Consider the following 26,442-nt stretch of genomic DNA (forward strand, 5'->3'; position numbering starts at 1 on the left):
TTGACAGAAAAGCACAGCGTGATCGCGAGTGGCCGATCGGTGTCGCCCCCGACAAGCGAGGCAAATCGAGCCACGGAGGGTAAGTCGCGCCGGCCGCGTCCCTGCGGTGCGCCCTATCCGCTCCCACGAACTTCACTGTGTGCGCGCCAGGTCATTCAATGAAGACGCGCGGACGCGAACCACGGGACCGAGGCCGCAGGCTTTGGCAGAACAGCGTGCCGCCGTCCCGCCGCCCTGCGCGTTCCGCTTGCACTGCGCGCGCCGGCTTTCGGCGTCCACCGCGGGTTATCGGGCGGCGCTGCTCTCGGCGAGGCCCGGGAGCGACGGCGGGCGGCGCAAACATTTGAGCGAGCGAGCGCTAAAAGGCTCCAGCCGGAGTCCAACTCGTCCAGAGAAGCCGTGGGGCCTGAGAGAGGGAGGCCGCCGTTGCCGCCGCCACGCCGATTTGCGATGCGCCCCTCGCTCCGCAAAGTTGGCCGCGGGTCGCATCGTCGCGGTTCTCTTTGAACGCGACCGCTACCGCTGCCGCCGCTTTGGACGCGCGTGTCAGAGCTGATCTTGCCGCTCGTGGCACTCCCCTCCGACCCGGAGCAGGGGTTCAATTCGCGCGCTCTTCTCCGGCGCAGTGCAAGCTTTGAAGAGCCGCGTACGCCTCAGCTCTGGGCTGTTGTGGTGATTCTGCAGGACTTTCGCGCTCTTGAAAGCAGCCCGTGCACGACTCGGCGGAGGCAGCCGGAAGTTAGCGCTGCTTCGAGGCGTCCTGCTCACATTCTATAGGCAATTGCGTCTTGCTTGGAATAAGTGTCGAGTGGTGGTGCGATGACGTCGTTCCGACGTTCCTGGACTGTCGGCAAGAACCATTAGGATTGTCACAACTTCCTGGTGACTTCGATGTGACTAATTCTACGCCCATCGGAATACTGAGCTTTTTTCCAGAAAACCCCTAAAACGTGTCATTGACCGAGATTAGAGTGCGTGTGTGCTTCGGTGGCATGGAGACGGTTTGAGTGCCCCATTACAAGCCTACGATTGCAGTTCACGCTTTTTATTTTCTGCACGTGATTATGACTGGCCGCGAAGGACTTGCTGGACTGACGCCGTCAGGGTTGTCGACGGCCGCCGCATCGTCGCTTACGGAACACGTTGCGCTCTAGTGTGACAATCTCTTCGCGAAGTCGCTGCCTGCGTGCGGTGAGCCGTGCGGCCGCATTTTATCGGCTGGATATGTCGACGTCCTTTCTCTGCTCGTGGACTGTGCTGGCGGCGGGAGCAGCGATGAGACTTCTCTTTCATGTCCACGTCTCCGTCGCGTCCAGTGAAGGCATCATAGGTGAGCAGCTGGCGTCTTTTCTCTCGCGCTCAGCGGCGTACACGTGCACTCTCACGTGTGTGCGCTGAAAAATAGACTAGACACATTTACGGCAAGAAAAATTCCTGATATCCTGGCACGTATCGTCTTGACTTTCCTGCCTCGTCACGAGACATGCGCCCTGACGACGGTATGAAGTGACCGTTTTTCTTTGAAACGCGTCTAGTAGGTTAAGTAGTGTCATTCACACGCTGATGTGATTGGGAATCCATTTAATTTAGAGAAGAGAAAGTGGCTATCAAATAATTCATACAACCTTATGCTCACCGCATTACTTGCGGTACCCACAAGCATTATAAGTGCCCTTGCATTACTCATGACATATTTGTAATTCCTTATAATATGAAGCGAAGCCGTAATCTCAGAACGAAGTTCTGATAAGAGTGAAGAAGCTTGTGTTTTGGTATGTTGAACAAAGACTTGATGAATCTTGGGGAAACTTGGATGTCCAGTAGCAATGATGGGTCATAGTATTATTGGTTATTCTTAACAGTAAACAAAAAGGTCAATTACAAATCACGCTTCTTTAAAAAGCAGTGATGGCGGCCATAAATGACATGAAAATGCGTGGCTTCCTCCCATCCTGCCTTAAAGAGCCTTCAGTGGAGCCATAAACTTAGTTAAGAATATCGCTTCAGTATTGCACAGCTGCAACTAGAATTTCTAATACAGCATCGAGTTATTTCAGTAACTGGTGAATGGTATTTGCGCCACTTTCAAGCTTATTAGCAAACCTAACGTTGTTGCAACTGCAGCGAACATGTGCGACGGGGGCTCGCAACGCTCGCAACGTGACTTTTATAACATTGCACAATTATTGAATGAAACGCTGAAACCTGTGCGACATACATCACACGTAATGCGTTTATGGAAGCCCGTTATCGAACAGCCGTCGCTTTTATCACACTTTAATGTATGTTTACATTCACAACGACGCAAAAGCGTTGATAATCTCCACAACTGTGTTATCGAGAGCATTCCACGAAAATTTATCTTACACTGTCTCACAGTGGATTCAGTGGCACCTTCAACACTTGCGCAAGCTCTTATGAGAGAATTTCTCGATGAGATTCTTATAGTCCTGTTCAGCCTTAGGAAATTTAAATGAAACGTTAGTCGCAGCAACCGCAGAATTTCCCTTTTGTTACGGTTAAGCTCGGGAAAGTTACGCTCTTCTTTGATAACATGTTCTTCTCCACTGGTATTCCCTAATAACGACTACTGTTTAGCGATTTCAGTTTGAATACTAAACATGTGCTGCGGAAAATACCCACATGCACACATACTCACACAAGCACGCGCGTACATACATACATACACACAGATACATACATACATACATACATACATACATACATACATACATACATACGTACATACATACATACATACATACATACATACATACATACATACATACATACATACATACATACATTTTTGCTCATTATCGCGAATTGCAGCTTATTTTTTTAATATGGTGCATGTGGTAGCTTCAAAAATTCTTCTCAAGCTAAAAAATTACTGTATTTACTTATTTTTATGTGACTAGAAATGTTGGCAACCATTTTGCCATGGTCTTCTCCACCAATATTGAAATGTAAGTACAAAACTAAAATTGTCAGAAAAGTACAGAGAAAGCTGGGCAGCTTTTTTTAGCATTTCTCTATTCGTATTTTTCTGTTATCTTGTTTTTCCAGGATTTCCCCAAAATAATATCTTTACTGGTTTCCCCTTATTTTACAAAGGCTAAATTGTTAGATAGTTTTTTTTTCATTAAGGGAGTAACTGACTTCTGGCGCCAAGACCACGTGACACATGGAAATATACGAGTTTAAATAGCCGTGCTCTGAGGGGCATCACCCGCTAGCTTTCTCCTGATTTCTGCGTACCTCTTCGGAGAGCCGCCATGGTTCGTGGCGCGGATGCAAGTTGACGTCCCCGTGCCTCTGTTGGGAATGGCGACTTCAGCGGCAGCTGCGTCTAGGAAGCGAACCGGCCTCGAGAGCGACATCGACGGCGACGACACCAGTGTCTACTCGCTCAGCAGTGAGGACTTCTCTGATGACGCCTTCAAGCTTGTGCGAAGGCGGAAGGCAAAAGGAAGACACATGACCAGGCATCCATATCTTCGAGCGCGCCAACGTTGGGACCAACCCGGAATACCGCAGTCAGTACGATTCTATTTGTACCAGAACTCGCTGCCAACAACCTGAGGTGACTCAACCGACAGTCTGTATCGGTGCAACTTCAAGCGGTGTCGCCAAATCAAGTCACTGACGTTATAGCCAACCCACAAAAAACGTGTTGGCTATTGACGTAACGTATGAGACTGCGCTGAGAATTTTGAGTAAACTTACAAAACTTGGTGGCATAAAGCTCCGCTAGGACATCCCCTGGACAGTGGTTGCTCTAACTGGTGTCATTTACAACATGAACATCTCCATCTCCAGCGCTGACTTGCTGATTCTAGTGAAGCCTGCCGTTAATGGCGTCGCCATAAACCAAGTGTATCGCCTCGGCACATCCCGCTGTGTAAAAATAATTTTCAACGGCGAGACTCTCCCTTCACACGTCAAGATGGGCCACTTTAGGCACCCTGTGCGACCATTCATCCTGAGGCCACTTCTATGCCGCAGTTGCATGAGGCTGGCACACGTGAGCGCCGTATGCGAGAGCACCAGAGTTTACTCACGCTACTGCGAACCCCACGCTGCAGACTCTTGTGCAGCCACGGATCTCAAGTGCACCAGTTGCCCTGGGCTCCTTGATGCTTTTTTGAAGGGCTGGCGGAAAATGAAGAAGGAAAAGGTGGTCTTGAAGCACATGGCGAGCGACCATTCGTCTCGTGGGGAAGCTGTTGCGGCAGTTAGTAAGCAACTCTGCCAACGCCGTCGAACTTCAAAGAACGCTGATGCCTCTGTGAAGAGTACGTCCCATCCGAGAACATCTCCTGCTCTGCCCCCTAGGCATGGCGAAATCCAATCAAAATCTGACACGGTCATGGCGAAGAACAATACAACTTGGTTCACACTACTAATAAAGCCACAGCCGAAGCCGGAGCCACAGCGTAAGTCACAACCGAAGCCACAGCCGGAGCCGGAGCCACGTCAAGTGATACAGTTGCGCACCGCTGTAGCGTGCGCAGCGCGGCTTCCTAACAAATTGCCCGAAGAAGACCGGCAAGTGGTTATGACGCTCCGGTCTCTGATGAATACTTTTCAAATGCTGCTGAATAACCTGCGCACTCGGTCAGCGCGGAGTGCAGTGCAAGTGCTGGATGCTGTCAATTCAGTACTTGCAAGTAAGCATCATGGCTCACCCACAGCATTCTATTCGCACTGAAGTCCAAAAGGCTGGGATTTACTTTAATAATATACTGCCACGTACTGCAACGTACTACAACGTACTGCTGACGACCAGTGGCTCCTTGGTCTTCACAGGTGACTTCAACATGCATCACCAGCTGTGGGGAAGCACCAAGATCAGCTTCAGCCAACAGAGTGACGTATCGGCGGAGCACTTGCTTGGACTTGACTGATTTCAAGGCGCTTTGCTGCGTGCACACAGTGTCTCCTCTATCCCGCTTTCCTCTTTCTCTTCCTCCTTTTCCTTCGCCCAGTGTAGGGTAGCGAACCGGTCGCTCGTATGGTTGACCTTCTTGCCTTTCCTCTCTTTGCTATTTCTCTCCCTATCTCGTATTCAGAATATATGATCAATTCGATATGTTTGGAAAGGAAATAATCTCTGTCTCAACACAAAAAGAATTTTCGCTGTAAAAATTCTATTTTGATTTTTTTCATTGTTCTCACGTTTAGTTTTGCAGCGATATAATAGATAATGTTGAGATGAATTGATAGTGCTCTTGTACCCCAGTGCGACTATTGAAGAACCATGCCTTTAAAACGTGATCATGGAGCTTCCGCCTATAGATGACAGCGAATACTAATGATAGTATATTCTTAGCATATATATATATATATATATATATATATATATATATATATATATATACTCTGACGAAGGCTGGTCCACCAGCCGAGAACGTTCAGTAAATAAGTCTTCATAAAAGTTCATCGTCTCTTTCCTGCGTGTATATATATATAAACAAGGAGAAAGGGGGCTAACCGAGGGGCCCGATTTTTATTAGTCATATGATAAGAAGCCAACAAACATTGACACCAAAGACAACATAGGGGAAATTACTTGTGCTTAATAAATGAAATAAAGTAATGATAAATTAATGTAAATTAAATTGGATGAATAAACAACATGCAGCAGGTGGGAACCGAACCCACAACCTTCGCATTCGGTTCCCATCTGCGGTTCGGTTCGGTTCCCACCTGCGGCAAGTTGTTTATTCATCCAATTTAATTTACATTAATTTATCATTACTTTATTTCATTTATTAAGCACAAGTAATTTCCCCTATGTTGTCTTTGGTGTCAATGTTTGTTGGCTTCTTATCATACGACTATATATATATATATATATATATATATATATAGATATATATATATATATATATATATGTGTGTGTGTGTGTGTGTGTGTGTGTTTTCTATAGCCTTTCTTGCGCATGATAAGACATCTTAGATGATAAAACACTAAATATCGCGTTCTACATCTTTGGCCAAACAGGTTTAATTGAACATTTCTTGCCGGGAAGCATAATTGCAGGTCCTTAGAATCATCATGAGCTGCTCAATGCAAGTGTCTGTAATGAAAATTAAAACTCGGAGTCGATGAGAAGCCCATTACAAGAAGGAGCTGCACAGCAGCTTATTTCCTTAATCGAACGCTGAGCGTGAGGAAATACGAAAGACGGGCAAATGCACTGCCGCGCTATTCTTACCGAGTCCAAATGAACACGAGAAGAGCGAACGCACCAACCATTCAGTTCTTATCTTGACCGAGGGTTGTAAATGTCTTTCTCCGATGCGACTGTGATTTAGAATAGTTAGCGGCGCACCCACAGGCCTTGGATTACGATCGCGCTTTTTGTCTGCAAGCGGCAATCTTGACAGCTATCTTGAATGAGAGCGCCATCAGTCCGGTCACGAAATTGAATGGCCCGGAAACGGTTAATGCAACGCTGTGACCGTTCTCTGCTTTGCGGGGGTTGAGCCGAATGAGGGTTTCCTTATTTACGGGACAGGCTGCAGCGCTCAAGGAAAACGTCTCGAGGTTTGCTAGCGTCTTCCTTAAAAAAAATAACATAAAAAATAATAAGAATGATTTTTCCGTGTGGCGTCCCCCATAAGTATTTTTATACAGTGCTTGAAAGACTATACGCCACACACACATGGAAGCCTGACAGCCTTGTTACTGACGTCTGTCTGCAGCCTGTGCAAAGATATTACATGCTCAAGAGGACTATCCTAGATGAAATCAACTGGCGATATGTTGACTGACTAAATTCCTTTTTGAGGAGGGTCACCCGGTAGTATGGCGTCTTTTCTATGGTGGGTTTTGACATGGGCACGATCCCGACAAGAATTTATTTCCGCTGTATGGGAGTTAAATTCGATAACTCGCTGAATGCGTTTTGCCCACGACAATCAATTTTTTTTTTTCGGCAAGCGTGATACGTACACATAGACGCTGGGTTTATGAGGCCGCGCTGAAATAGGCCGAGAATGATTTAAATACCTTTGCGGTTAAAACCAGGGCACGCGAACGTCTATGTTCGCGTCTTTTATTGCAAAAGAGAAACACAAAAACGTTGAGATTACCGTGAGAACAAATAGGGGCGTAACGGAAATGGTTTCAGTACGAAAGCATTTTGTAGCAAGTACAAGAAAGTGCTAAAGGGAGATGTACGGGGGGGGGGGGGGGGGGGAGGCAAATATAACGCTGTATGCAAATGCAGCGACCCACGCAAATCAAATGCGCTGCGCAGAAACCACGGAGAATGCCTAAAGGCGCTGACCCTGGTTCATCGGTAAAATAGATCAGTTGCCACAATTTGCAATCAATCAATCCGACAGGGTATAAAGCACGGCTAGGGTGCCAAGCACCTCTTTCGAATCGGTAGCTATCCGCAAAAAGCGTGGCGTTTAATGCAGACAAATAAATGTTTTGCAGATGAACGCCGCACCGCACACAATTGGAGGTTTCGATATCCGTTTGTTCATCACGCATTTTTTACTAGCCAAAGAGCTAGTCGCTGATCCGAAACAAATCACAGCTTTCCAGGTCAGTGACAGTGAGTATAATTGAATAGGACTAGATGCAGAGGGAAGGAAAGAAAAAGAGTATAACTAGTATTTCTCTTGTTTTCTGCCCTACACGTGGTGAGAAGGATGGGTGGGAGGCAGCTGCTCTACCATTCTAGATAACAGGCGGCTAGCAGATGGCAGGGCCAAGTCGAACTTATCAACAACACGAAGCAAAGGTAAGCGTCACGGGCTTCCGCAGAACTATTACATGAAAATTCTTGCCTTTGTTTCGAGTTGTTAAGTTTGACTTCACCCTGCCATCTACCAGCTGCCTGGTTAGCTCAGATGGTCGAGTGGCTGTCCTGGAGAGGCTACGATTCCGGGTTCCAGTGCCAGACCAAGACGAATTTTTTTCAACCGCAAGGCTTTTCTTTCGAGGCACATTAGTAGAATTACGCTATCAGTTATTAAAAATGACTAGAAATATAAATAAGGTTCACCTGTCATATGTCGACACCAGCTGTACACCATCTGTACGTGGACCTGCCAGCACTTCGCACTGGATGAAACACTGAAGTCTGTTCCTTTCCATATACGGAAGATGCCTACTACTTAACATGAACTTGTTCAGGCTTGCAAGTAGAACATTCCTTTATCATATTGCAATCAGGTCTACTATACAGTGTTAGTACCAGCTATGATCGATTTGCACACGTGAAAAGATATGCCACAAAATGCTCTTGAATTCAAACACAAGACGTCTTAAAGGGCAACTCCGGCGATATTTCGATGTCGACTGATGTCGATAAAATTCGCTGGGTACGTTCCTCTGAACACTCCCATCATCTCCTCAAAAAAGCAGGTTTGAGAGTTGCACAGATATTTTAGAGAGAGAGAGAGAGAGAGAGAACAACTTTAGTGAAAATGCCTGCAGAGTCGGTTAGGCTCCCTCCACGCAGGGAGGACAAGCTTTTACCGCGACGCGGCCACTACGTCTGTCTCGTGCATTGTGCTCCTCGAGGTCTTGGTTCCTCGCTACTTCCTTGGATCCGAGAGGGCCACCGCCCCCTTCCTCGGCGTGGTGCCCCCCTTCTCCTCGGTTTCGCGAGGTCGCTTCCCCTCTAGAGCTGCCGAGACCTGCTGGACGGCCTTGAGTTGTGTATCTTGGTCATGGCTCCTCGTTGCAGCCTCTAGCTGCGGCGGGATCGTTGTCTTCTCGCCTGCTTCTCGTGGATTTATACTACAGTCCCAAAGGATGTGAGCCGCGGTGGCTCTCTCCTTAGCGCACAGTCTTTTACAAATGAATTTAATTAATTGCCTCGAACACCCTACCTTGCCTCCTCCAAGTTGCAAGCCACATTGTGTATGACGCCAGGAGTGTTCCATGCAGAACATGCCGGGATTATGCAGACAACAATCACGAGAGCGTCGAGAAAACGACGATCGTGAGCTGGCCCAAGGCGTGGAAAGTTGCTGTCACGAGAAGTTGCGTTCCTGTAGACGTAGGCTGCACGAACTTCAGCCGTCGCCATCCGCACACACAGTTTGAGCCGATGCCGATCGCGTTCAGCTGAGGTTAACCCTATATGTCACAGTCACGTAGTTCTTGAGGCTGCTGCTGGCGGACCTGAGCGACTGAACTGATGCTAATTAACCCATGAGGATGAAGAAAACTCCTTCTGTAGTTCAATTTTGACCATGCGGATTTGAAATAAACCATTCCTCGCTTCGTACAGTGCACACACAAAAAGCAAGGAGCGACGACACGGAGCAGTATCGACATCTTTACGTTGCCGTTTTCGACGGAAAGCTGCTCGCCGCATTCACCGGCACTTCCCTAAATTAATTGCGACTACGAACATGGGTGTACCTTTACGTATTGTCATTCAAACTCATTATTTAGCTTCCGAGGTGCACCGCTTGCCTCGTATCCTAAATGGGCACCAAGCGTAGGCCCCTCGATAGAGCAGCGTAAACAACAGCGCAAACGTGCCTCGTTACGCTTCCAACGGTGTCTATACTGGCATCGACGCTTCCGCGAGAAGACTACGCATTCTCTAAATGAACGATCATACGCGCAAAGTGCTCATCTATGTCCACATTACGGAACATATTGTGTGCATCAATATAATACGAAGAACGATAAGTAGGCAGCATAACAACACTCCCATACAACGGTCTCCCGCTCGCTGTTTTCGAAGATGTGTGGTGGTTCATATCAGTGCGATTCAGAGTGATGCAACGGTGCTTATATGCACAAAATCTGCCTGTTTTGACATGTGCTGACATTAATTGATGTCACCGATGAGCGGCTAGCATTATATCTCAAGCCAACGAGGAGTGGTCGCTGTACCTGCTGATGAAAACAAATGCACCGTTCGGTGTTTTGGACTGTCAGCGGCGTTCTTGTGGGATACAAATGCGGAAAGTTGTGCTCCACATCTGACAGTGAGCATGCGAAGCGCTTTCCTGAGACGGGGAAAAACGCCTAAAATTGCAAGCAGCACGTATAAAATCAGTGGTTAGGGCCACCCTTGATCTTTATGTTGCAGCGCAATATGTTGCGCATGGGCGCTGGCTATGGTGGTGGCGGGCCGAATACGAGTGGCGATTCACGGCTATTGAATTCGTCGGAATCATAACTGTCAATATTTGACGGATCCGAAGAGATGATACAGCTGACATTGTCACTGGAAGGTCCGGCGCGGTGACGATTCGGCCGAGCGTCTTGCTCTTCGCTGACAGCGGGCGAGACCGCCATGCCTTGCGCGCCTTTCCCGGCGTGTAGGCATTCGTGACGTCACACGAAGAGGTTCGCTCAGCTGCTTGGTCAGGTTTCGGCATCGTTTTTTCGTTTTCTTTTGCTTAATTGAAATTATTTTCGAATTCGCCTAACAATTTACTATCAGACGCACGACAGGGGGGTCTCGGGAACCTAAATATTCCATTACCTTGACATGGTAAAAAAAATCGCCGGAGTTGCACTTTAATGCGCACATCTAATGCATAGAAAACACTGCACATATAAATGTCGCAATTTCGCCCGAAATGCTAAGCATAGATGGTGATAGCAACATATTTTACAACTACACGAAGTAAGGTGCGTAGATTTACCGGCCCTATAAATTCCATTCACTTACTAATTAAATTAACAAGCGCATGGTGCAACCTCTTCTGCTACCTCTCGCTTCAACGCGTCTCGGAAACTTGGAACTGCGCCGTCCCCAGCATTAGGCGCATGAAACGACAGCGTTCATGCAGCCATCAGCCATCTCGGCACGGCAAACGCTTGCACCCGCCAAATATTAGCTTCAAGATAGGGCGCCCGTGGTGCAAGCGCTCAACCACCCTCACCTACCCCCTCCCATTTCTCAAGCGCGCTTAATGATGGCCCCCTACCCCCCAACCACTTTTCACGAACTTCATTACGTTACGTCCAACATCGGGCGCGCATCAAGCCACCATGCTTCTCGGCTCACACAAGCATTCTTTCCCTCGCACTCTCAGCACACGACGAACGGAGCGCGATAGGATTGTATCGCACTTCGACTTCATACGGAAGATCACGCCAACGATGGAAATGCGCTTGGAGTGTCCTTATAGTTGCTATCGTAATAAAAAGAATGACCTATTGTGAAGGAAGGCAAACGACATGATAAAAATTTACGAGGGTCACACCTGTAGGGGCTCATATAAGCTGCCCGAAATTAAATTGTCCTAAATTACCATTGAACGTTTGCGGAAACACGAAAATTACATGCTGCCGCCATAAATTCAAAACACTCGCCAATTCGAAAAATAAGCCATCAAGATTTGGCCCTGGCACGTTTGTTTTACAGGATAATTTGCCTCCATCTCTTGCTTGCTGTCTTTCTGGCGCTTTATATGAATCTAATTGGCATTATAATGAGAAATATTTTGCCTGGAATAACGAACCTATAAACCTTCTTCCGTACACAGTGTTATAGCTCGAGAAATTAAACGAAACAAACACAGTGAACGGGCGGCTCGTTGTTGTTTTCTCTCTCACGCTCAATGCTTGCTTATTTTTACCGGGAGGGATCGCTTCGTATACTTCCTCAGGTTACGGAAAACCACTAATTTGAGGGAACCGCCACACCAATTTGTAATTAAGGCTGCTGAAACCTAATGAGCCCTTGCGGCATCGCTTGATTATTGCGCCGCTTTTTGGATCGGGGCATATGCAGAAAAAGGCTCGCGAAATCTCCAAGGAAGAGAAAAAGAAACCCAAGCGCGAGGCGAAACCGAACGATATGTTGAAGGAAAAAGCGGCCCGAAAGAGACAAAACAAATCTGCGAGTCGCTTCAGAAAGAAGGAATCCATAATGAATTACAAAAAGCGTTTGGAAGAAACGTAGGACATCGCTTGTGGCACGCTATACTCAACCTCCCGAGTGCGAACGCTGTAAAATATATATATACATATATATATATACATATGTTTTGACCTTTCTTGCTTCTTTCTTTCTTTCTTTCCTTCTTTCTTTATTTGCGCTGCCAAATGGGAGCAAATGTGGTGCATATGTTTTATTCATGGCGGGATCAGGCGATACTCATGGGTAGGCTGTATTTGTACCCGTTACTTTCATTTCCAATTGCATTAACATTTTTTTCTATTTTCCTATTGAGCATTCTTATTTCTGTCAATTTCTCGTTTCTTTTCACGAGCCCTTAGTACCCATATTTTTTTTTTTTTTTTTTACAAATATAGTGGGCATCCTAATAGAAATACGTAGTAAAAGAGAGCGCCGTTTTAATAACGCGAAGCGGCTCGAGATTATAGAGTTATATTACTTCTTTCGACATGGAGTCCCTTCTGCCGGTACGTTTTGCTGGAGTGTGCTCGCTAATAGTGGTTGTTTTATCTTTTCATTGCTGTGACACATTCTTACTACAAAGACCTGTTTATTGTGATTATTACCTTGGAAACTGCTTCCTATTTTCATTACTAGTGTTTTTTTTTCTTCCGTGTAGAATCTCTGAAGTGTTCCCAACAAACGTCCGCAAATTCCCGTTACGTATCATGGCGTTTGCTTTTCTTGTGATTTTTTATTGCTGGAGGCCCTATTGTTATGAAGCAAAATAGGTAGATTTCTTTTAGCCTCCTTAAAAACTTAATCTTGCTCTGGGGCTTGTGTTAAATTATTCTCGTTAGAAAGAAAAAAAAAGAAAGAAGCGTTCATGTACATACAGTACGACGTGATTTCTTGTAAACAAAATGTGTTCTGGAACAACTTGCGACGTTATTAGAGATGTCTAAATATATTTGGTAAATTTTCGTAATGCAACTGCTTTCATATACCCTACATCGCCTGAAACTTACGGCTAAGACAATGCTATATGTTCGGCCTTCTACAGAGTGTTAATTGTCGTAAACAGAAGTTTTGTAAAACACTCAGTTCGAAGTTTGTGTGGCATTGCTTGCGTTACTTCTTGCTGGGCAGAAGTTTGTGTACCTTTTGTCAAGCTGCTGCACAGACACAAGGCGACAATAACGCGTTCACGCGTAAACGTAGCAGCACAAAATAAAATGACTTTTTGAAGGGATATATTTTTTTTAATTTCACGCAAACGTTTGCTGATTGTAAAGTTAGCTGTCGCGCAAGGTGTTTTTGCAAGATTATGGCTGCGCACAAATATTCAAATGAATATGTGTGTGTGCACAATTCTCGCAATTTAAGTGATGAAGCATGTACATTGTAGACCCCTTAATTAAACAACACGTAACAGCTAGCTAAGCGCTGTCCGGCGCTCGGATCGGATGCCATTATTTGAGCAATGACCACGTTGTCTTTAGTTCGGCTTAGAAGTTATGGGGCAAACGCACCTAAGAATTAGGGTAAAAGAACATATGTAATGCAAAGAATGTTTATCCGGTGGGTTCTGTTCACGAAGGGCTGAAAAAAAGATGGCAATTTTTTATGTTTGCAAGACGTAAGCGTAGCGACACCGCGCGAATATTTTCGAAGGACGCAAAGGAGAAACCACTTTCCGCGCTATATACCAGCTACACTGGCAGAAAGAAACAAATCAAACAACTGCGATGTGAACCGATATCGCTTGCGCGCATTTCACCAACTTATGCGTCAAAGCAAAACACTCATCGTAAACACTTGTTATGAAAAAGTGCACGACGAGGGATTTGGCGACGAAAAAGAAAAAAAAGGGAGAAAAAAATTACGAGGAAAGAAAATGCCTGTGCAGCACATATGCGCGAGAGATGTTGCTTTTCTTGTACTTTTCTTCGAGCAAGTACCAATAAATTCACGTGACGAGAAAACGCAAAACGCTATACGCAAACAAAGGAACGCGACAGCTACCGCGTCTCGGAGCAGCCTCAAGTAATCGATGGAGCCGGCGTCTTTAACGTGCTATAGAATATCGATGATATCCTGTTCCCTCGTACTCGTACCGAGCATTCACACCAAGGCGTCTCCGTGTTGGAAGAAAACTGGCGCTTGTCCAAGAGACGAAAAACTTGGGCGAATAAGCTTCACTTTGCTGCTTCGTAGGGCCGACGCGTTCGGTGGCTGCAGTGTGGCGGCATCAGGTCGGCGGACTCGGGGGTTAACATCGGCGAAAGTTGTTCAAAATGTTTGCTGCATTAGCAGAGGGTATGAATAAGTACTCAGGAAAAAAAATTATGGTTCTTGGATTTTACGTGCCAGAACCTCGATATGATCATGAGGCACGTCAATAGCGGGGACTCTGAATTAGCTTTGACCGAGTGAGATTCATTACCGCGCAACCAAACTGGAGTGCGCGAGCTTTGTTACATTTCGCACGCATAGAAATGCAGCCACTGCGACCGGTATCGAACCTGCCACCACGAGCTCCGCAGCGTAACGCCATAGCCACTAAGCTACAGTGGAGGTTGACGTTCTCCCGACAACTATGTCCTGGAGCGTTCTACGACCATACCTTCCTTCCGGCATATTAAGCGAGTCAGACCTGAAGAGATAGATAAAAAGCAAGGACAGTGAGGTTAACCAGACAATATTGCCGGCTTTCTACCCTGTTATAGGGAAGGGGAAGATGGGCGCGAAGGACGAGAGAGAAAGAAGGAAAGAATGAGCAATGCATGACTATGTGGCGCCTTCGCAGACTGTGTGAACGTGCCGCATAGTCATACACAGTGTCAATGTCCCACTGAGGCATGCAACATCGCACAGTGTACAGTGTCGCGCAGCCATAATTAATCGCACAGTCCAGTATCCTTTAGACATAGTGCCTTGTGCTGATGCCCGCGTAGACCAGTGCCCCAGAACTTTGCTTTCTGTAAGTGGACGCTTGTCGCGCTGGGCTAGTGTGGAGGAGAGCGCGGCTCTTTGCTGGTCAAAACGAGGACGCCTGCAAACAAAATACGCAACCGTTTTGTTGCACCCGCTGAAGCCACGCAGCGGGGCGTAGGAAGACAAGTCTGACAAGAATGGAAATGGTGGCCAACATTCGCGTGAGATTCGAATTAATATCCTATTGCTAACGTGCAACAGTGCAGCCTTTGCCTAAAGTATCGTGGGGCTCAACAGTGGCGGAACAGGAGAAATAACGCTTAATGAAACAGCTAGACTCGCATGTGAGTGCTCAACATTATGAAGCACATTTTCGTCTTTGGTGAATACTAGAGCGTGATGGCAGTTATTCTCTTTCGATTGAGTAAGTATACTGTGCGTTGTTTAGCCACTGCAAACAAACAAAATGATTACAAGTATAAGTTTAATAACATACAGAGACGACTGCATTAATGACCAACTTTCGATCAGAAGATTATATAACACCAGCCTTGTCGGCCATTGAGACAATGAAGAAAGTTATATGCTTTTTTTTTTTGTCGAACACTGACCTGTGTCGAGGCGTTTGAGATAGGCTGGCCTTGAGTGTCGAAGTGCTGATTGCATCTCAACTTCCTTTCTATCTCTCTTAAAGCGAATTTCTCACCACTATTTGCTGTCTTGCTCTGGTAACATGTTTTATTGAGGCGTCAGCGCTCTTACTAGAACATAGATATTTTTCTACAATAAATTCTTTATCAGTTGTCTTATTCAGGCAACCGGCACTGACCGTATAACAAAATGTCGAAGTTTTCGTTTTCGTCGTTTCCAAATGATTATCCCAAGAGGTGTAAGCCGCTTGAAGAAGTATTCAGTCACAATTTCTTCTTTTTTCTTTTTGTAGAAAGATTAACTCACTGAAAGCCATCAGCTTCGCCCTAATGGCGTTACTACGTCCATGTGCGCATCTATCAGGAAATAATTAAACGACGTGCAAGTCTGCGTTGGCGATGTCAAATACAATCGATCTTTACTCAAAGAGCAACTCAAGCTCGAGCTCGACGAGAAACTATTACTCCATCTCAGCGCTGATGCCATTTAAGAAACTCTGCTTCCAGAAATCATCTCCTTTTAAATGAGTGATCATCGACTGCATCAAGTCAAGAGTAACCAAAGAAGTGATACTCGAGACACCAGCCACGAAGATGTAAAACAGAAGGCCTCCCTACACAGGCCAACATGCGAACAACGTGCAGGAAGATCGAAACGAAAGTCGCAGAAAAAGAAGAAGCAAGGAAGAGCTGTGAGAAATAAACAAGGACAAATAGAAAGACAGTGAAAACGAGATGCCCCGCAGTCGACGAGTGGCGGTGCCAACGATCGTCTGGCGTGCCCCGGCCGCGTTGGCTGAAATATCGCCCACGATATATATTTCTCCGCGACAAGGGTGAAGCGGCGCGCGGATCCCTGACGGGCGCGCCGCGGAAGCAAGTACAATAAAAGAGCCGGTTGTAGGCAGGGCACCGTCTCACAGGGCCAAGGGCGGCCGACGACGAACAAACGCATGCATGTGGCGAACAACGCCCCCGCTCCAACCCCACAAGGAGGACGGGAAGGATGCACGAGAATAGAGACGACAGATGCGGCCCTGTTTCGCAGGCATCGCTCGCGTGCTAGCAAGTCAGCCGAACACGGCGTAAAAAAAAGAGATATATAAATAAAGGAAAACCGAAAACGCGACAAGAAAACGAGATGTGATCACGTTGAAGGAAAGGGGGTTAGGGGGTGCGGTACGGAAACCATCTCTGACAGAGTCAAAAGGGAGAAGATGGAAAACGGGTACGCGCGGTATACAGACAAGAGGCAAAAAAAAGTGGGGGGGGAGGGGGAGGCGGTTGAGAAACAATAGCGGCGATAAAGAGGGACACAAAAGAGCGCGCGAACACTCACGGAGAACAGAAACGTATAAAGCGGGGTTTCGCCACTCGTCAGCCCTGCCTGGCTGCCCCGCCGTCCGCCATCCCGCCCGCCTCTGCCACTTTTCCGGATGCCTCCGCTGCGCACTGGTTCAAATGTTCCGCGGGGCCACCAAAGAAAACGTTTTGCTCCGGACGGCCGAGCTTCTTTGATTTGTTTCTCCCGCTTTCCTTCTTTTTTTTTCCGCTGGTATTCGACAATATACTAACCCTACGGTCCTTGTTGGCCTCCTCCTCCTTTACCCTCGCCCCCTTTCCCTCGGCTGCGCTTCCCGACGTGCTTCACTCTTTCTGCCATGCGACGGAGCTCCCTCATTTCGTGTGGCGCGCTCCAGAAGCGCGTGAAACATAGTACTAGACAAAGGGCACACACGAACACAAACGCATGCGCGCACACCCACGAACGCAGAAAGAGAGAGAAAGAGAGGGAAAAGAATAAAGGCTGCGGCGCCTCGCGCTGTGACATCGACGGAGGAAGCCGAAGACAGCACGCTGATGGCGACGTCGTGCCGATGCTATTTCCGTCTTTCGTTGTACGCCCCACCACTGCCGCCGCCGCCAACACGTGACAGCGGCGTCTAGCACTACACCCGCTCGATGCCTTATCGTCTGTTTGTACGGCTGCCGCCTCAGCAAGCGGAAAGTTGGAAACGGGACTGGCTGCTGCCTCCGCTACACGGGAGCGCGTCCCGTGCTGTCTAATAAAAGGGGCCGCGGCGCCGCGAGCTGCCGAGGATTCACGCTTGCGTTCACCTTCATCTTTTCTCCCTCTATCTCTTTCTTTTCTATTGTCTCGTAATCATTCTTACTTTTTATCTGCGCTAAAGGTAAAAGAAAAGTGAAGATGACACGCAACGCCTTATTGTTTTGTTCTTCCCATTGTCTCCCGCGCTTTAGTGTATGGTACACGTGTCGAAAGAACGAAAGACAAGAGAGAAAGAAATGATGCGGACAGAAGCCGAGTGAAAAGCAAAGAAGAGACTGGCGCGAGGGTCGGAATTTCTTTCCGTCCCGCCGCGTAAAGCGCAACCATTATTACGTTATTCGCGCGCCTTTTATGCGCCCGTTCTATGTTGAAGAGAGAGGCTCGTTGTTTTATAGTTTTACAAAAAGAAAAAGCAAAAAAAAAAAAGAAGAGCGCCATATTTATTTGTTTCATTTGAGAAATCGCTCTTGACAGCGCCGTGAAGAGCACGACATGGTGGTTGCACTTTTTGTGCCCTCCGCTTTGAGGAAGCTGCATTCTGTTCGGTGTATCATGGTTATCGTGGCGATATACGGTTGTAGAACACGCCACTGCTGTTTTCTTTCGCTGATATTACTTGATGGAGTTCGCTGCAGGAAGAGGAGTGATTTAGTGTTGTCTTTTATTTTTCTGTTTTCTGGCTTCTTTTAGAATCCACCGTACTTCTCATAAGGTGTTGCGCTACGTCTTGTATGTTTTTTTTTTTTTCGCTGACTGCAGAGCCCGAGTTAGTATGTCGTAATGTTCAGGCTTCCAACTAAGCATCCGAAGCATCCGCGAAAGTCGAGGAACGACATTGTTCTGAAGCGCAGTTTAAGAAAGGTAACAAAGACCCCGCGCTGTTTCCGGATATGCGCTCTGCCGCTCGTCGCGTATCATATTAGAGCGCCTTCGTTTACACGACAAGAATTTGAGGGGCAAAACAACTTCGCGTTCAGAGATCACCGCCGAACTTTAACACAAAGCACCGCCGATGCGTAGCTTGCCATCTTTGACTCCAATTAGCAATGTTTACGCATTGTCCTTATGCAAATATTTCATGTAGATTCAGCACGACGCATCCGTGCAGTGACAGGCAGTCTTTTCTATTAAACAAATTGTAAAGCAGGATTCAGGCGTTTGGCCCGCATCAAGGATTTTATTAAACTCTGGCCGCGCTGCGCAAACATGTTCCGCGAAGTTGAAAGAAACAAAAAAAAAGAAATACTGCAATGCCAGTAACAAAACGGGGGCGGCACCGTCAGTCCCAGGTGTTCGTCTTCCTTTCTTAAACCAGAACTTTTTTTGTTTTCGGATTATGTCTTCGACGTAATAAATTCTTTCTTTTACTTCACCTTTGCGTATCCCCGTAAAAGCTCGTGCTTCACCGAGGTGTCTCTAATAATTAAAAGCGTGACCGGCTGTCATACATCAGCGTTTTTCAATGGCACCACTCCCTCGCCCAACTCCGCCTTTATTCTCTCTCTCGCACCCGCTTCCGCTGCATTTGCCTCTCTTGTGCAGGAAGGCACAGAGCAAAAGATAGCAGACAACGGAAAAGTATAGAGCGCCGGGAAGACGGTCATGTCCGCGCAACGAAAGCGTTTATCACAACTTCCCAAACGCTTTCAAAGCGAAAGCTTTCCCGCATTGGGGCGAGCACCCATCACATGTACTCGCATAGTCAAACATCCATTTCGACGGGAAACGAAAACAGGGAAGCGGCGAGAGTGGCAGTGCCCAGTAATGTTTAGTGAGCGGCGGGAGGACGTCGTGCCGAGAGGGAGGAGAAAAAGAGGGAAATTGAAAGGTATAGCTAGGGTGAAAGAGGGAGGGACAAGACGGGCGTAAACTCGATCGGGCGAGGGAGTCGAAGGGACGAACAGTTAGAAGGCTGCAAGAGGAGCCTGCTGCAGGATCGCGGAGTGTCCGGCGGCCGGCATCGTTCCGATGCTTAATGGGCGGCCGCCTCTGATGAAAGGCTGAAGCAATTTCCGTTTGAGACCCCCCTAGTCCGATCGTCGGGAGAGGGGGAAGACGACGGTAGGGACGAATGAGTGGCTGCATTGGAGGCGGCGGGCGAGGGAGAAGGGGCCCTTCCATGGCTGGCTGTCCGCTACTTACTACGTGCCTGACGGTGCGCGCTCTTCTCTGCAGCGCCGCGGCGGGCAGCCAAAGAGCAGCAGAGGCAGCGCGGGCGGCTGCGGCCGAAAGCGACAGAAAAGAGCATAGCAGAATCGCCAACGATGCGGCCGCCGGCCGAGTGAGCATTAACGCCGGCCAACGAGGCCTACGTGCCGGTCACGCGGGGCACGTTTTTGGCGGGCCATCTGTCAGCGTCGTCGACTGCATCGTGTCCCCCGCTCTTTAACGTGACTGCGCGCTTCCGACAGCAAACAATGCGCCCGACCGCCTCTCGGCGCTACGCACGGACGCCGGCGAGCGCGCGCTGCCAATTCGCTCGCGACGCGTCCATTTGAGAGCAAGACTCGGTCCGCGCCTCGTTCCTGCCACGCGTTTCGTGTTTGCGCTTTCAGTTTGCCGGCTGGCTGCCGCTGCTATTGTGTGGCCAGTGCGTTTTGCGGTGGACGGGAAAAATGAGGCCGCGAACGTGGCCAGCTTACCAGGGTTTCTCAGTGTACTTAGGAGAAAAAAAAAGGACTTTCTATGTACTTCAACGCTTTCTTCCTCTCGCCGCAGGCTAACTGTGTTTTCATTCCCCGGAGCGCTGCAGAAGTGGTTTTTCACTTTTCTAACGTTTACAGAGGAGAGCTTGTGTGGAACACAAGCAATCTCGAGTAAACATGCACAGTGTGCATGTTACTTAAAAGGTTGCTCTGGTAATGGCAAGCACCATTACAAATCAAATAATAATTAACAAAGCTGCGCAGTCCTGCATAGAAATTGCGCCCTCACTGTTCGTGTATTGACCGGCTACCAAGTTCGGGTTCAAATAGGCTCTGTGGAAAAAGTTTCGATTCTAATGCACTCGCCACTGAAAGCATGTCCCGATCAAGTACTGGGGTCCGGGAAGCTGTCCATCCCTAACAAACCTCATATATGACAATCAATTGTGTCCCAACAGAAAATCAACTGAGGGCCGCAAATACTCATTAAAACTACTAATGAATTGTTATAAAAATTTTTGTAAGACGAGGACACAAAAAAGCCCTGCTGAACTGTGCGGAACGACTTTGGCACTACACGTGGCTTGTAGTGATTTGTTGGGCACGATGTGATGCTATACAATGAAATCAAATGTACCACCATGAGTGCAAGCTTCGGCGATATTGGCGCGTTCCTTCTTTTCTTCTTCCAACGTCACTTAGAAATCGTGTGAAAAATCTGAAGCAAATAATTTCGCTGGCACTGCAATATTAGTTTTTTTTTCTTTCCAATTTGTAAACATTTTTCTGCTTCCCTTTAAAAATCTGGTTTAATGCGAGACCTAAACGTTGTCAGCTCAGCGTCGCGGTTGCGCACGTGCGACGAGTCAAGCAACAACTGAAGCTTGAACGTTCTCGAAAACCTGGGGTAGTGTAGCGTTTAAGCCTCATTTTCCGTCTCTGCGCTTAAGTAGAGCTGCGCTCAGCCTCAGCTTGTTTTCTCGTCTTTGAAATTTAGGCAAATATTTTTCCTTCTCTGGCTATATATTTGCCATTTCATAATCATGCCACGCCAGTAACAGCCACCGCAGCCAAGTTATATTAAAATAGATTGTTCACTGCTTTCTAAGTTTCTCTTCTTGGCTTCTCCGAAACCTCGCCAGCAATACGGGCTTACCAGGCAGGTTCTCCTTTTTTCTTTTCTTTTTTCTAGAAGCGATAAGCACACTGGCTAAAACATGCTACATGGGCATAAAAGAAAAGAAGAAGAAAGCACTGAGCTGAGAATTAAAGGCTGTCGTTGCGGCATGGTGCCTAACGTAGGAATAAAGTGGGAGGCAAAGTAATAAAAATAAAAATTAAATAAGTAATCTTCATTTTAATATGTAGCACGGTGAAAATTATTCTAAAATGCTGAGGCCCTTTTTAGCGATCAACTGGTCTAAGCTCCTCGTTTTGTACACTGGAGACTACTCTCTAAGCTAGTGTTGTAAAGCAAGTGTGCGTGCGTGTGTGTGGGTGTGTTTGTTTGTTTGTGTGTGTGTGTGTGTGTGTTTGTGTGTTTGTGTGTGTGCGTGTGCGTGTGTGTATGTGTGTGCGTGTGTGTGTGTTTGTGTGTGCGTGTGTGTGTGTGTGTGTGTGTGTGTGTGTGTGTGTGTGTGTGTGTGTGTGTGTGTGTGTGGAGAGAGAGAGGGGGAACGGTGCTCCAACATTTTGCGAAACCCACACTAGCTTTATTAAATCATTAATAAGGTTGAATTATTGTTACTGTCGCAGACACAATGCTCGCGCTTCATAAGGATTCGCTAATTGTTTGTGACCATCCTTAATTCCATAAACACTTGTACTTAACGCCACTGAATTCCCGAACTTAAGTGATGTTTCGTAACGCGCTGCAATATTACTATGAAACAACAGGAACCTGTAGCTGTGTTTATTGAAGTGACGTTAGTCCATGTGTAATAGCTCTCCTTTTTTAAACTACCAGTAAAAGTATGGTTGTGTGACGGGATAACGGGAGATAAATTGCAAAGACGTACAGCAGACACAACATCAAATACAAAAACCATTAAAAATGGTATATTATAAGCGGCTCCCCTGTAATATCCTTCCTTTGGAACGAAGACGCCTAGAGCCTGCTCTTTTTATCAGGCAACATGCTTTCCATTGACTTCCCTCCTCAGTAATATTCCTCCCCCTCCTCCCCCTCCTTCTTTATTTGCCTTGTAATGAATATGTATTACATGCACTAAGAGTGCACGTAAGGCACCTTGCCCACACTCCTTCCCAACATCTAGCCTATCTAGCTGCAAAGAGACCACGTGCCTCGTTCTGCTGAACGGTATCCGCACATCGCGAGGATATACCATCTTGCTTCAGATCTGCCGCGAGCCTTCGACTCTTCCTTGGTGCCTCATTCGACCAAAGATCAACCTGACAATACCTGGCTTCCGGAAAAAAGTAGATATGTCATCGTCGGCTCGTAAACAGCTTACTGTACTCCTATTAAATGAGAAGTACCGGTATTACACCCACATATACACTGACGGCTCCGTCCTGCCCGAGAGCTCTGCCACAGCTGTCGTCATTCCAGCAAAAGCCACCACTCTCAAGTTGAAGACATCTCACTTGACAACGTCGACGGCTGCAGAACGCATAGCGCTTTGAGTCGCACTACACTTTATTTATGACGAACCAACACACAAATGGTCGATTTTCTGCGACTCGAAGACGGCGCCACAGTGTTTATTGTCAGCCTTACGGCGTGGTCCACATGACCAGTTCGTATTTGAAATCACAGAAGCCCTACACCACCTGACTGAAAAAGAACGTGAACTGATTTTTCAATGGCTACCAAGTCACTGAAGTATCAGCGGTAATGAACGTGCCGATCAAGCTGCTTGTTCAGCTCGTGCAGAAGAAGACAACTGCCTATCGGCCCCGTTGTCTAGGAAAGATGATGCAAGGGTGCTCCGCCTACTTGCACGCCAATGCACTACATCACAATGGAATAAACCACATTTGATGAACGCCCATTCATACACCCTGGATCCAACCTTAAGCCTCCGACTTTCACCAAGACTTCCCCGAAAAGACGCGACCCTTTTGTGTAGGCTATGGTCGGGCGTCGCATTTACCAATGTCTACGCCTTCCGCATAAGAATGACCGACACCGCAGCATGCGGTGATTGCGGCGACGCGGTAACGATTCCTCATGGTATTTGCCAATTCTCGAAGTACAGTGCGTAGAGGCAATCGCTTTCCGTCGTGCTGAACCAGTTGGACGACCAGCCTCTGTCGAATCCGGTGAAACAATTCTGAAACATCGACGTGACTTAAAATTGCATCAGAAGGCCATGCAAGCGCTACTGCGCGTCTTGAGATCGACGGACCTGTGTGAACGCCTGTGATTGGAACGTATTTTCTGTTACCTGTTTTCTTTTCTCCTTCTTGTTCTTACTTGTTTTTTCTTTCTCTTTTTTTCTCCTCTCGCTCTTTGTCGTCCTTACAACCCCTGTATGCCCCACCCAAGTGCAGGGTATCAAACCGCCAACTCGCATCTGGTAAACCTGCCTGCGTTTCCTCTCTCTCTCTCTCTCTCTCTCTCTCTCTCTCTCTCTCTCTCTCTCTCTCTCTCTCTCTCTCTCTATTTTTGCTCCCCTTTCGTCGACGCAATTAGAGCCCCTACTGACGCTAATACCATTTTGCTCCATGGCTGCTACCACGTATGAATTCGCAGCGTTTTGGGAACTGCTATACGCGTGACGGAAACGTTTACTAGACATATTAGTTTATCATTTGAAGTACAGTGAAATATCGTTCGATGAGTGGATAGCATGCGATCTAGTGCTTAGCCGCAAAGGAACTATAATTGCGGTCCATTTTGAATATAAGGAGCGTGGAAAAGCGTATTTTTTTTTTAGTATGCTCATGTAGAAATCACATTCATAATTTTAGGCAGTGAAAGCTTTACATCGATATCGAGAAAATAGCGCAAATATCTTTGCGGAGTCCAGCACTTGCTCTATACGTGTATATAGAGCTACTGCTGCTGCTGTTAACTATTTCTTCTGGTCGTCAACTAGCCATCAACCCGGCAACAAGTAGTAATAATGGTGCTCTTGTTCATCGAGCGCCTATACCATCATGCATCTCAGCTTATACACGTCTATTGATGAGCTTTAGTATGTGAACCCAAAACCATTAAAATATGGCTGAATAAATCTTCACGCACGCAAATGAGCTTTGCTTCGCACCCTGCTATTCGGGTAATGGCGTCACCACAGTTACTTGCAGAAAACCAAGAAAGAAAATGCGTGTGTCTGTACAGTCTGTACGACACTGTGTGTGCCTATGTGAATGTGTTATTATGCGCTCGCATGTAATGGATATTTAATGTTATCGTCATGTGCGTGGGGTGCGGAATGTCCGCAAACAATTGGTACAAGTGCCTTGTGTATTTGCCCCTTGAGTAACGTATACTACATTTGCAAAATCTCCCAGGTCCACCTTATCACTTCCTTATCGATACTTATCACTTATCGTTATCACTTCGGGAAAAACCGGAAAGCATAGTGTTTCGTATTAAGCACAGTGATCAACATTTCAGACTTGATGCGTCCATTGAAGGCGAGCAAATACCCTTAATAGAAAGCTCAGCAGAGTGGAATGAGTTTACGAAAGTGAAACATCATCAAGAACTGTAGCATCGCAATTGCCCCAGTGCACGAACTGCTTTTTTTTTCTCAATATTGGCTTTGGTCAACTAACATTGCTGATTTCGAAGGAGTGCGTTGTTGACGGTTGGCGTATGACTTGTATAAGCTCATACTGAAACGAATGGAATAAATACATGTTCGTACGCTAGTCAGTTCATACTTAACGCAATAGCCCTAGCGTTAACACGACGGACCAAAGAAAAACGATTGGGCGAACGTCTTGTAAACTTTATTGATTCCATCGTGTTAACATTATACGGCTACTACTTTAAGAAATGAATTCGTCATAACGTCGCAACGTTATCTGAGTGTTAATAAATGAAGTAGCAAATCACAGTAATAAAGCAAAACGAAATGAAGCATTTCGTTCCATACTTTTACAGTGCGCGGAGCGTTTGCGTTCTATATTTTCTCATAGGTGCTTACTCGTATTCGTAGAGTTTCGGCGCTTGACTTTACCTCCGTCTGTTTGTTCTTTTGTGTTTCCCTCTTCCCACATGCGACTTTGGATTTATATGTTTTTACGCAGCGAGTTCCTCTTAGCGCTCCAGAAAGAGGACGACCCTACGACGTCACGTGGGCGGACCACTGTTAAACTTTTGCCGGATCCGCTCGCTCAGCCGCGTACTGTAATACCAATAGCCCCACGCCTCTGCAGCGCAAGCACAACTAGACGCGCGAGCACGTTAAGAAGAGGCAAGAAGAGCCAGCAGGCAGCCTTCCATCAGGGCTCGCCCGCGGCGGTCTTTGGGGCCGCATAACACTAGGCCGCTTCGTCTTCGGGGCTGGGATTTTTGCGCGGTAGCTGTCGGTTACGTTCATTACATTTGCTTTATCCCCTACAGTTCTAAGGAGGGAAACAAAGAGAGGCAAGCGAGAAAGATAAGGCGCCGCAGTTGAAGCGAAGCAGCCGGCACAATCCACATTGCGATGTGCAAGAGAGCGTCGAGTGGAAAGGGAACAGAGAGAGAGATGGCGGACACGAGTGCTGTTCTTGTTTCATCAGGCACGGAGAAATGGGTTTAGCCCGAAGGAAGAGAGCAGAGTTGGCGGTGTAAGGGAAGCAGCAGGCATTGAATTCGGTATTTTTCAGCTGTCCTCATTTCAGTTCCTACATTGTCTGTCTTTCTTTTCTTTACTATATTTTTCTGAGAAAGGCGGCGGCGGGGGGCGGGGGGGGGGGGGGTTGACTTTTGTTTTAGTCCAAGCAACGTATACCATGATTTTGATCCTCCCAGGTCCTTCCTTTTCTCCTTGTGCAAGCCCTATCCTCCTCATTTTAAACACAATGACATTCTTTGAAAAAAAGAAACGGAAAGTAAACAGGAAAGACAGAAAGAACGTTACGGAAGCAGCACTACCACAACTAGATTCAGAAGAAGCCGGAAAACACCGCTTTAGTATGGGTAGACCGGCACAAGATAAATTATTTTGTACGTAATTTTTGTTTCGGGAGAAGCATTGTTGTGCCCGGGGCTAGCTAGGCACACACGGGCCCATCTAGGCCTGTTGCACCGTCTCTCTGCTTTCGCAGCGTGCGGGCGTTGCCGATGACGCTGGCTCCGGAAAGTGAAGAGTGGGTTCTTATCCTGCTTT

General features: G+C 47.0%; 1 protein-coding gene across 2 annotated transcripts in view; it reads left to right on the forward strand.

Annotated features, from left to right (window-relative positions):
• Positions 1–342: 342 nt before the first annotated feature.
• The window catches only part of LOC126531385 (hemicentin-1-like), a 254,348-nt gene continuing 228,248 nt past the window's right edge, over positions 343–26,442 (forward strand). For both annotated transcript variants that reach the window (XM_050178893.3, XM_050178894.2), the window contains exon 1: positions 343–1,330. In XM_050178893.3, the coding sequence (XP_050034850.1) occupies positions 1,225–1,330 (106 nt within the window). In that variant the 5' untranslated portion in view covers positions 343–1,224. The remainder of the gene's footprint in view (positions 1,331–26,442) is intronic.

Source organism: Dermacentor andersoni, chromosome 5 (genome assembly GCF_023375885.2).
Source record: "Dermacentor andersoni chromosome 5, qqDerAnde1_hic_scaffold, whole genome shotgun sequence".
In the NCBI taxonomy this organism is placed as follows: domain Eukaryota; kingdom Metazoa; phylum Arthropoda; class Arachnida; order Ixodida; family Ixodidae; genus Dermacentor; species Dermacentor andersoni.